Below are 11,264 nucleotides of genomic sequence, written 5' to 3'. Positions count from 1 at the left end.
ATATGTGTATATACATGTATACACCCTCTTATGTGTTATGTACGCCGTATTATGTGTGCGTAATTCATGAAATTATCGGGGGACACTTGTATTTTAACTGCTACTATTAACGTTCTTGTCAACAGGGACTGTTGACCGAGGATCTGTATCGTTACGTCAGTATCAATTTCAATTCCACCGATCGTTACGCTAATAGGCATTTAATTACCGGTTATGACGACAAATGCGTTGCCCTCGGCACTTTTGTCCCGCAATATGCTTAAAGGTACGGTTTTATTGACCCACTTCTGCAATACCATTGTCACATCATTCTCGCAGTGTACGATGATTAAACGACGGTGTTTCGATTGTTAGCTTGTGAAAGTTAGTTTTATACCGCGAAACGTTGTTCCGGATATTATCGAATCCGATCGAAAGTGATGCGACAACCCTGGGGAAGTCACTCCGAGATAGATATTGCTGTAATTGTTACATGTGCCCATGTTCGTTGTAATCGTTGACAGCAATCGTAGACGTAATTCCAAGATTTGTCGATTCTATCCGTTGCAACGGCGATCGATGGACCTAAATGGCCGAGAAATTCATTGTCATCGCGATCAAATGATCTGGAAGAAGAAAAAAATATATATTATCTATATATCTTCTATCCAAAGTTTCCAGACTAAATTTTATAGATACTGATGGGGGAGTTTCGCATCTGAGGTTCTTTTACATCCCCTTATACGTGTACTTGGTGCGAAACTCTACCGAGTTTGGTCTTTACCCCCTCGGTCGCCGAATGCTACGGAGAGAGGTCTTGCTTCTTATTGTCTAATTCATTGTTTTAACCCTTTACGTGAGTATACAGGTACTCGGGTGAATTTCAAAGTGAGAAGGGAAACACCAAAACTCGACTTCGTTAGGAACACTTCCCGTTAGTTACTCGAGCATGAAAGTCGAATTAAATTAAAAGCGATTGGTAATTGGTCTCGGACTCGAGTGCCAATTTATCATGAACCGACCTCTATGGGGACAATATATGAGAAGAGCCAATCGCGGCGTAATTTAAGGGTACCCGATAAATCTAAGAAAGGGTCTGTAAATACATTAATAAAACATCCGACGTCGTTTAATCGAGGCCGAGGGAGACGACGAGTAGCTAATTACAAAATGAATCACCTCGACGGTACTCGATGAAAGTCTTCGTGGGGGGGAATAATCGATGAAAACGTGATTTCTTTTTTTTTTCATTTTTTTTCTTCGATCGTTGGACTGCGTGGAGTATGTACGTGGAACGATCTAAAGAAAGATTAATTTATTAGTACCTCACGTTGCTGTATATACTTGATATTATTATACGTGCGCACGCATATATGTATACGCATGTGTACATACGGTTAATGTAGATTAATATCTTCGTATTCGTACCGTCGATAATATTGGCCGGTTAGTAAATTGCTCGTATGTTGTGTGCGTGCATACATTTTAATCGTCGACTGGAAAATATGTCGACTTCACGTGGGATCCAACACAAGAGCTTTTTATTAGCCTCGTGACGTGTAATTCGGCAAACGGGTTTACATACTTTCGAGTCTCTCTCTTTCCCTCTCTCTCTCTCTCTCTCTCGTTATCAGGATCGAAGACGTTTCTAAGGATTACGAGAATCGTTAAATAAAATCGACTCTTCTTTCTTTACTCGTAATGTTCATTTTTTAGCTGGCGTAGCGTAGCCACGTAAGATTTATTATCAATGTGTTAGATTTAAATGATACCTGAATAAATCATTAAATCAGTCCTGGTCATTTTATTATAGTCTGTTAGCCTGATTTTTAGGCCGGTTTCCGGATTCGACGATTCAGGTCGACGACGCTCGTCAAACGGGCAGTTGTATCGGAGAAGCCGCGGTTGCGATAAAAGATATTAAAGGATGCTTGTTATCACAGAGATGAGTTGGGCCGCCACTGGGAGGTATCAGGTGAGAAGTGCATAAGCCGCCCACATTCTGCATCTAGGGCAGCACAGAACGCATCTAGCGCAACTCAGTCCGTGAGCAATCTCCCAACTCACCTGTGTTATTCATGCCTCGTGCCTTGGTCGAGTTTGACAGGTTATGTTGTTCCCGGAAGCGTAATAAGTAAAGCAATTTGAAATATATCAGTTTTAATGTTAATTAAAGAGAAATGTCTCATGAGAAACCGTGCCGAACGTGTATGGATTTCAAATCGTGGGCTAAAATTCAGAAACAAACATTCGACTCGGAAAAAGTGAGTTAGTCCTTTTTGTTAAAGTAATGTCTTTGATTATATGCTTGGTTATAATTTATTAATGCTGTCTTGTCGAAATATCGGTTACATTTTATTTTCCTTTTTGGCAAATGATAATGTGGAAGCATGATGCAATGTTTTGAGTTATGATACGATAGGCATGGTAATTGTTGTAATACGTTATTTGTGGTTAACTTGCGGACCTACATTTATTTCAGGAATCCGAAAAACAGGGAAAAGACGACAATGTAGCTACTGCGGCGACCAATAGGGAAAATTGTCCTTTAGACAAGGATGAACTGGGCTCGAAAACTTGGTCATTTCTACACACAATGGCAGCTTATTATCCCGATACCCCTACGAGTGAACAGAAAACTGACATGAAATCATTTTTTTACACATTCTCAGAATTTTATCCTTGCACCGCTTGTGCGGAGGATTTAAGGAAACAACTAAAAGTTTCCCCACCTCAAACTAACTCGCAATATCAACTTAGCCAATGGCTTTGTTCGATACATAACGAGGTTAATAAGAAACTTGGAAAACCAGAATTTGATTGTAAACTAGTAAATCAAAGGTGGAGAGATGGATGGTTGGACGGCTCGTGCGATTGACACGGGTAAAGACAGTAGTTTGTTACAAGTAGCTAACAAGATATAATTATTAAATCATTTATAGTTTAATTACAAAATTAATAAGAGTAGTTTATTTAAAAATGGAAATGAAAGATGCACTTCATTTCCCAGGGGTCTTCCATTGTACGAATGGGATTTGTACCTTTAGAAATTGTTCCCAGCAGAGAACGATACACTGTATAAATAAATAAGGCACTGCAGGTCATCTTGCAAGTAGTTAGGAAACATTGTAAAATAGTTGTAAAAATGATGACTAGCATATATGCGTTAAATTTTTAGCTGGATGAAATAGGAATCGTAGACTGTGGTTGCAGTACAGTAAATAAAGTAGCGGTAGATCGTGCACGTGGTTGGTAGCTATGACTTTGCCCGTCACCGCCAATAGGTACAACCTGGCATGTTCTAATATGAAATGGAAAGCGTGTATTGTTAGTTGCTGGTCGAGTGAGGTATAAAAAAATTGCATGGCCCAGGAATACAATCCACAGAGACGATCCTTTTGCTACACTTTCTCTCACCCATTTATCCACTAATAAAGTAACACTTAATACCTGCAAGTAATTGGTAAATTGTTAGGAAAAAGATCACGATATAATATTATTGTGAACCAATAGATATTACCATTAATGGATGACCTAAAAACCAGATAGATCCTAGTGAAATTAAACCCATGTAGAATCTGGTTTTAGTAGTTGTCTTTCTGCTAGTTTTGTAACAACAAGATATAAATATAACCCATGCCATGAGTTTCAAGGATATTAATATATATCCTGGTGGTGATTCATAAATATATAGCACCAACCCTGGATCAAATACTTCCGATTGGTAGATAAATAATGTTAATTGAAACATTATGCTGATACAAACGAAGCCAATAAGTCGCCACGTTTGAACTGGCGTTAGCAAACTTTTTGTTACGGTATATCCAAGTGCAAGTATTAACATCAAAACCGTAAACAGTGTCTCGGAACATGATTCTAATATGTTACCAAGCACACTGGCACGCCGAACCTCGATACCTCGCCTGGCTCGACTTAGAAAATTTGTTATCTCTAATAAGACTCCAAAAAATTCACAAACTATCGATGCCATGAATATTTTATAAGAAACGTGTAACAACCTTCGCGAACGTAACTGTAAAGCTACATAAAAACTTAATGCAAGTAACACTGCATATGCACAGGTAGTTATTAGTAGAATAGGCAGAATATCTGGAAAAATATTGAAAATTATTACACAATATTGATCATATGCAACATATATAAAAGTCCCTGAGGATACTTGCAAAATTCATCTGCCGAAAAATGCTCTCGCCAAAAACTACCAGGAGATCCATTAGTCAGAGATACCCAATATGTTAAGTTCAATCCATTATTGGATAAGCAGTCAGCTAAGACGATAAACCACCATCTCGGACGAGAAGATAAAAATTTTCTAGAACCTCTACAATGTATTTCTGTTCGATTTTCATTACTCCATGTGCATCCGGATGCAAATGTGAAGTCATTTTCTGGTAACAATGATATTATCTGACCGTTATCGATGCTCAGAATTTTTAACTTTTCCGAACAAGAATGATTCGATGGATAAACGCTGGGCCATTGATCTTCGGAGTCAAAATAAAGCAATAAATTGACTCTGCTGTTTTGTCCACCGACTACAAAGTCATAGTGCAGTCTCCCTTCCTCAGGGAATAAACAAAATCTTGCGAGAAATGACCAATTCTGAAACACACGTGTCACGATGAGGATTAATTTTTACAACACAGCTCGTTAAAGTGTCTATGATTATAATTATTTTCATTGTTGTACTTCGTCAGTTAATAGCTGCCCTTGAAGAATTACGCTGAATGAATATTCTAGCAAGAAAGATGCAACAAAATATGTTTGGAACACATTGGGCATTTCTGACGTTGCACTATTGTTGTAACGTAAGCGTGTCCGTTCATAACTACGTATTTTCCTCTAACGTACCGCATTTGCGTACGAATCAATATTTTACCACACTCATGATTATGTCTTATCAATACAGGAATCTAAAGAGATTTTACACCACATACAAGTTTAACACCGCTAAACATTGCTTATTTCATACTTTATTTATAAAAATACTGTACAAAATATTATTTCGGGAAAAGCGACGATAATTAGCAAGATATTCGATTATCTGTAACCAGAAGGAATTGCGACTAGATTTAATCGGATCAAACACACGTAGAGTTGTAAAGAGCATGGAAGGCTATTTAACAGGTACGTGAAATCAGGTGTGATCAGGTGAAAAGAATTGATTGATCCGCGAACTAGCTGCGAAGCAAAATTTAATTGAGACCGGAGCAGACGTGATGCACGTGTTTAAACGCAATTTTGATTGTTTTTTCATCCTCCACGTTTTTACGCACCTGTTTTTGTGTGATACCCGACGCATTCGGTGGAACCGGGCCATAGTTCGTAAATTTAAATAGTGCGCCAAATGATTTAGTTCAAGAAAAAGATTTCCTCCATGCGAAGATGGCGCTGGGGGGGTGGCGTGATACCCCCTAATAAATGGAGTGCTTGGAAGTGTCTCCCTGGGCTCGAGCTTCTTACATCTCTTTTGTTGGATGATCGAATTCAGTTAATTCAATTTTTCTTTGACGAGAAACACGAGGATCCTGAATGCCGGCGATGCTCCGCGTGGTCAGAAATCAAATTGAAAGCGTGCTCGGCTGCGCCGAGTTCGAGACGCGTGCATTGTGAGGTGCGAAGTGTGTTTAAAGTGAGGAAAATACGAGCGCACACGTAAGTGTGTGCAAGCCACCTGAAGGGCTTGTATCTACCGTCAAAAGACTTTACGTTTGCGAAAGATGAACTTCCCTAAACGACGATGACGATGACGATGATTCCGAGCATGTCTAGTGGTGCCAGAACATAGTTCGGGTTAACCTTAAAGGCGAACTCTTTTTAGGCTTATTCCGCGAGTTTTAGAGGACCGTACCTTGTTATTTGCGCGTAGAGAAATATAAAAAAGTATCTTTGATGTCGTCGAGACGCCCAGATCACTGGTGACAAAATCCAAGAAATATGGGAATGCGTCAAGGACTACCGATAGCGTCTAGTGCGATAGGCCGACTTGTTTCGGAACGAGATTCCTGGCTCTCGTCACGCAAGGTTCTTACAGGCTTTCTGTCGATATTTCGAGTGCAAGAGGACTATGCCCTGCTACGTGTAAGATCACGTATCGTGTAGTCAGGGACAAACCGATGAAATTTATGGTTACGTTTAGTTTCTGAAACATGCACGGACTTCCAATAATGCCATGCTTCGTGTATCGGGAAGTTCCGAGTGCCTCGATGCTCGTAAAATTATTTAGCTACCAGTCTTTGTTTATGTGCAAGTAGAAGAGAACTGTGACTTAGATAGTAACTCGGTTGACATGCTCTTGGAGCTTAGAGACTTTTGTTAATGACGTGTGCTAAAACTATTTAAGAGAAGAAAGTTCAGACGGATACAGCCTTTTTGCCTATGGACTTTTCACATTTTATTAAAACTATTAAAGCCTGCCAGTTTTGTTCTCGCGGTCTTTGCTCGGAAGTAGCATCGGATGTCTCATTCGTGCTGGTTACACATAAAATGTTAGAGAATCATTGGCAAATGAGTAATTTTTATCAAATGTATGGGATCCATTTGTATGTAACACCTTTTCTGGATCGAATTGATTATTCCTGGATTAGGCTCTCTGTAAGGTTGTTTTTATATTTGCGTTTCAGAGGAGATTTAAACACAAGGGAACACCTCTGGCCTAGCACGCAAAAGCCCGCCTTATCCAGAAACATAGATCCTGGATGACGGGACCGATAAGAACATCTCGTTGAACGTAGTTGCTACTTTCCAGAAAGAGGTAACCGTTTAGCGTGAATACAAAAGAAATTAGAGAAATTATGGACGGTAACACCGATGGAACGGACAATGTGAATCTAAGTGGTGGAGAGAACGACGCAGGAGATGAGTTGAAGATAGCTGCTGATGAAACATATGATACGCGTAGCGAAGTCTCTTCCAGCAGTTCGGAATCTGATTCAAGCCAGCCGAGTATAAGCTCGGTATCTTCCGATTCGTCACAAAGCGAAGATGACCACAGCAGAAGAAGGGGAAAGCGTGCACGTTCAAAAAATTCCGATTCATCGTCCAATTCCGAACCAAAACGAGCCAAATCTAGAGAGAGCCGGGGAATTGCCAAGAACTATGATTATGCCACGAAGTTGAATTACTTGTTTAGAGACGCGAGGTTCGACTCGTTTTAGTATTTTTATATTTTCCTTAAGCCTGTAATACTAGATTTCTGTCCAAGCAATTTTGTGTACTTTGTTTTGCAAATTCATTTCTATAATCAAATTATAATGTTGCACTAAATATCCTTGGATGGAAATTGAACGTAGTTTTTTAAGGGCATATTTTAAAGTTTTTACTGTTAGATTTTTCATCATCAAATCTAACAATGCGGAGAACGTGACACTGTCCAAGGCTAAAGGCGTTTGGAGTACGCTGCCCCAAAATGAAGCAAACTTAAATCAAGCCTTCAGAGAGTCCAGAAATGTTCTGCTTATTTTTTCGGTCAAAGAATCAGGAAAATTCGCCGGTTTTGCAAGACTTAGCACCGAGTCTAGAAGAGACGGACCATCCATATCGTGGGTTAGTGAAGATAGTTAAAAATTCAATGATAATCATTTTCATGGATTATGAAATATTCCATATCCTGCTTCAGGTGTTGCCTCCGGGTTTATCGGCAAAGGCTCTAGGAGGGGTATTTAAAGTAGACTGGATCTGCAGGAAGGAATTACCATTCGCTGCGACTCTACATCTCTATAATCCATGGAACGACGGGAAACAAGTGAAGATTGGGCGAGATGGTCAGGAAATCGAGCCTCGAGTTGCCGAGGAATTATGTAGACTCTTCCCAGAGGACGAAGGTACAAAATGCTTCCAAACGTCTCGATCAATTTCAGGGCCTTTTAAACAAGTAACGTCAATTCTACAATAGGAATAGAAATGACCCCGATACTCAGAAAATCCAAGGACGCAGCCAAGTACGTAACCAGGTCGTCGCGAAGTCATCGCGACAGCAGGCAGTTGACATCGAACTCTAGAATTCTTCGCATTCGAGGTGGTAGAAGAGGACGCAAGCTTTTCCTTACATCCAGGTCTCGTTTGGCTTCCCTCGCAAGAAGTGGATTAGCCCATGGAGATCACAGAAGTTCCAGGGACCGACGATATTCTGCTTGGTTCGGTCGAGGAGATTCTCCTTACTCAAAGTAATTATTATGCTCCGTCACCCAGATACAAGAACAAAGAATATTTTACATACGTCAACGTTTTTTCTAGAAGTTATGGGGGATCTGGACTGGGGGTTGCTGCTGCTGCGGAAGCCTATGTTGCAGATTACATGAGGACGATGCAACATCAGTTACCTCCTTTGCCCCCCTACGTAACATCTCATCCTTACGATACTTTACCACCACCTCCTCCGCCACCACTTCCAAGATACTACGATGGACTACCTTTACCTCCGGATTATAGTGCAGCTACGTCTAACGTGGACAAGCGCAGCTACGAACGCAGTGTCGACGAGTTCCTCTGGAGAACGAGTCGTCACAGTCGACATAACGATCATCGGTCCTCTCGTGATCATCACCATCATCGATACAGAGACCGTAGATAGAACATTTCACAATTTTATATCACCGTCCCACCACATGTTTGCTGCTAAATACGCGCACGCGATGTTTCAATTGTGTGAAACTGAGACGTATAGGTGTCTAATTACGCATGTTTTCCCAGTAACTTCAGAAATTTCGAAGAAATCGTTGAAGTAACGATAAACGCTCTCCTTCAAGGACGATTTTCGGGGTTCTTTCACGAGTATGCACCGAATCAGTGGGCTACTGTCCCTCGATTAATCAGGGGCTTTAATTGCTGTTAATTCCCTCCCTTTCGTTAAATCGGCCGCAAACATTTCCACTCTATTTTTTTTTTTTTTCTTCCTTTTCGTCAACTGTTGAACGTATAGTACAAGACGGTTACAAGGAACCGTAAACTCTGGAATGGAAGCGAGTTTTCATTCATTGGGCGATAGAGCCATTGCTGCCCCTCGGTAACTAATTTATCGAGAGGATTTCCAATGATATCAAAGGTATCACGATGTATTAGTGTGGCCTATTGGGCTAATTTTAGCGAAATTATCCGCGAATGTCCATGTGCAATTTGGCAAGGTTTATCCGGATGTCGGTTTAAGTGTACACCAAGGGTGATTATTTAATTGATAACTCGCTGTCGCTGTAAAATATGCCGCGGGCCCAAGTACTTTTAATATTTTTTATTTGCCTAGACAATTTGACGGCACGTCAATTACCTCTTCCATTATTCTCGGATTTTTACACGCGAGTGTACGCACTGTATCCATTTCTTTCTTTTTTTTTCTACTCATAACCATCGTAATCTTTCGTTCGTAATGAAACCCTTTTTCACAAGTGTAACTGTTATCTTCGCTTGTAATCCTTTAAAGATCTCTCGATTGATTTATAAAGGTTAAATATATATATATTCGTATATATGGATTATTACCGTGTAGTCGAGACTCCAGCTGTCCGAATTTAATAAAGCTTATGCTATCATCAGTTATGTCCGTACCGAACTTGCAGGGAAATCTTTTCTTCATGTGCAATTCCCTTGCATGGACTTGAGATGCGAGGAGGAATTGATAATTGATAGGGAATTTCTGTGATGGATGTAATTGTTTCGAGGCAAACTTTATGGAAGGGCGATGAATGATGCCGAGAGGCAGAATGGGGGATAGGCAGATAAGCATTATCTGTCTAGTGAACCACCTCCGCAGATTTATTCTCTCGTAACGGATGCATTCTGTCTCTGGAGCAGCTAATCGTCCTGCGACATAGCGAGCGTTACTTTTAAGGATGACTGCGAAAATACAATTTGGAAAATGTGTTCTTTGCGTGGTCGTGTACATTGTCGTTTGCTTGATCTTGGTAAAGACCAAAACCAGCTTTTTAACGAGGAGTAAGACATTTCTGGTACACAAGAGTAAGGGTGATAAATGCGGCGGGTCAATTGTTAACGAAAGTCAATCGGTAGATCTTGAGATCAAACGTGTAGAATATGACGAGTTGAAAGACCTGACCGTAGATTCACAGGTAACGGATTGCGAATTATTTGTAGGCGCGCTTATTCTGCACTTTATGTCATGTGACGCGGATAATAATGTTCAGGAAAATGCAGTGCTCCTTCAACGAGTTGTCGAGACGTGCTCTAAGTATAATTTAAGCAATCCGATTGCGAGGAAGCACTTTTTATACAGTCCAAGACATCGGGCCCTGTACTGTTGGATAAGGAAGAGTGCTTCGACAAGCTTTACCAAGATATTCTCCGATATGAGGAATCATCAGGTGACTCACAATTATTATAAGTAAGTACCAGTTAACCAGAGGTATTATAGGCATTTTTTTATAAATTAATATTTCGTTGTACTTTAAGGGAAGCGGAAGTACTCGCTCCGGAGACGTCTCAGGTACTAGAGGCTTTAATCAACGATGTCAATGTATTCAAGTTTTTCGTTGTCAGACATCCGTTTGAACGACTCGTTTCATTTTATAGGTAAGCTTCAAATGGAGCATTTTTCGAAAAATAGTTAATTAATTTTTATATGTTGTTTCGTAAATGTAATCGCAGAGACAGGATAGAGGATAATTCAAAGTATACGGCTCAGGCGTGGATATATGCTCCGAAAATTTTCTACCTGACGAGACCTAATTTATTTCATTCGAACAAAACAACAGGTGGTTTGTTGAAAAAGATATTCACCAACGACAGAAGGTAAATTCACGTGTTGTTAGTAAATCTCTTTATTGTCTCGCTACCGGGTGAAAAATTGTGAAAGTTATCTTTAAGATAGTTTGAGGGCTTTGCATTTACAGATTAAAATTAATTCCCAGTTTCAAGGAATTCATTACTTGGCTTTTACGGGAATCACCTGAGAGGGACGATCCACATTGGGCTCTGTATCATTCGCATTGTTCGGTTTGTGAGGCCAATTTTAACTTTTTATTGAAATTAGAGCACAAGGATCCTAGCGAAATAAACTACGTTTTTTCCAAATTGAACTTGAATCAAAGCGAAACGTATTTACCCATTTTGGGACAAACGCGTAATGGCGTTACCGACTTTACGCGAACTTGTGGATATTTCAAAAGCCTATCGCACGATATCGTTTATAAATTGTATGAACGGTATAAAGTAGATTTTGAAATGTTCAATTACGATTTCGATCAATACGTGGAATGTGCCAAGACAGACGTCTAAGTGATACTCTCGCTAGGAAAAATTAATTTAAAATTAAT

General features: G+C 40.0%; 4 protein-coding genes and 1 long non-coding RNA gene across 12 annotated transcripts; 3 read left to right on the top strand and 2 right to left on the bottom strand.

The window, feature by feature from the left end:
• Nucleotides 1-91: 91 nt before the first annotated feature.
• LOC105696401 lies at nt 92-1,886 on the bottom strand. The gene is made up of 2 exons (XR_001103717.2): nt 1,752-1,886; nt 92-1,627 (listed from the first exon to the last, which is right to left on the bottom strand). It is a non-coding gene; the product is annotated as an uncharacterized LOC105696401 (long non-coding RNA).
• A 149-nt stretch (nt 1,887-2,035) lies between these two features.
• LOC105696397 (FAD-linked sulfhydryl oxidase ALR) lies at nt 2,036-3,221 on the top strand. Its single transcript, XM_012418824.1, has 2 exons — nt 2,036-2,243; nt 2,462-3,221. Exons 1-2 carry the CDS (start codon nt 2,160-2,162, stop codon nt 2,855-2,857), a joined length of 480 nt encoding a protein of 159 aa, XP_012274247.1. The 5' UTR covers nt 2,036-2,159; the 3' UTR covers nt 2,858-3,221.
• LOC105696392 (transmembrane protein 145) lies at nt 3,127-5,091 on the bottom strand. Its single transcript, XM_012418814.2, has 4 exons — nt 4,690-5,091; nt 4,164-4,602; nt 3,500-4,089; nt 3,127-3,429 (listed from the first exon to the last, which is right to left on the bottom strand). The coding sequence occupies exons 1-4, from the start codon at nt 4,780-4,782 to the stop codon at nt 3,154-3,156; spliced, it is 1,398 nt and encodes a 465-aa protein (XP_012274237.1). The 5' UTR covers nt 4,783-5,091; the 3' UTR covers nt 3,127-3,153.
• Nucleotides 5,092-5,418: 327 nt separating this feature from the next.
• Nucleotides 5,419-9,544, top strand: LOC105696393 (YTH domain-containing protein 1). Of its 7 annotated transcripts, none has more exons than XM_012418818.2 (6): nt 5,419-5,655; nt 6,624-7,141; nt 7,329-7,545; nt 7,619-7,823; nt 7,895-8,165; nt 8,239-9,544. In XM_012418818.2, the coding sequence occupies exons 2-6, from the start codon at nt 6,795-6,797 to the stop codon at nt 8,570-8,572; spliced, it is 1,374 nt and encodes a 457-aa protein (XP_012274241.1). In that variant the 5' UTR covers nt 5,419-5,655; nt 6,624-6,794; the 3' UTR covers nt 8,573-9,544. The 7 variants fall into 7 exon arrangements, with proteins under 7 accessions (XP_012274241.1, XP_023290232.1, XP_012274238.1 ...); XM_023434464.1 differs by having other exon boundaries at nt 5,421-5,614; nt 8,236-9,544; XM_012418815.2 differs by having other exon boundaries at nt 5,421-5,632; nt 8,236-9,544.
• Nucleotides 9,545-9,665: 121 nt separating this feature from the next.
• LOC105696396 (carbohydrate sulfotransferase 11-like) lies at nt 9,666-11,237 on the top strand. Of its 2 annotated transcripts, XM_012418823.2 has the most exons (5): nt 9,666-10,061; nt 10,137-10,333; nt 10,402-10,521; nt 10,597-10,740; nt 10,842-11,237. In XM_012418823.2, exons 1-5 carry the CDS (start codon nt 9,825-9,827, stop codon nt 11,224-11,226), a joined length of 1,083 nt encoding a protein of 360 aa, XP_012274246.1. In that variant the 5' UTR covers nt 9,666-9,824; the 3' UTR covers nt 11,227-11,237. The 2 variants fall into 2 exon arrangements, with proteins under 2 accessions (XP_012274246.1, XP_012274245.1); XM_012418822.2 differs by having other exon boundaries at nt 9,666-10,333.
• Nucleotides 11,238-11,264: the final 27 nt, after the last annotated feature.

This window comes from Orussus abietinus, unplaced genomic scaffold, assembly GCF_000612105.2.
Source record: "Orussus abietinus isolate OABI.00-Male unplaced genomic scaffold, Oabi_2.0 scaffold15, whole genome shotgun sequence".
NCBI lineage: Eukaryota > Metazoa > Arthropoda > Insecta > Hymenoptera > Orussidae > Orussus > Orussus abietinus.
This window is presented reverse-complemented; position numbering and strand designations above follow the sequence as displayed.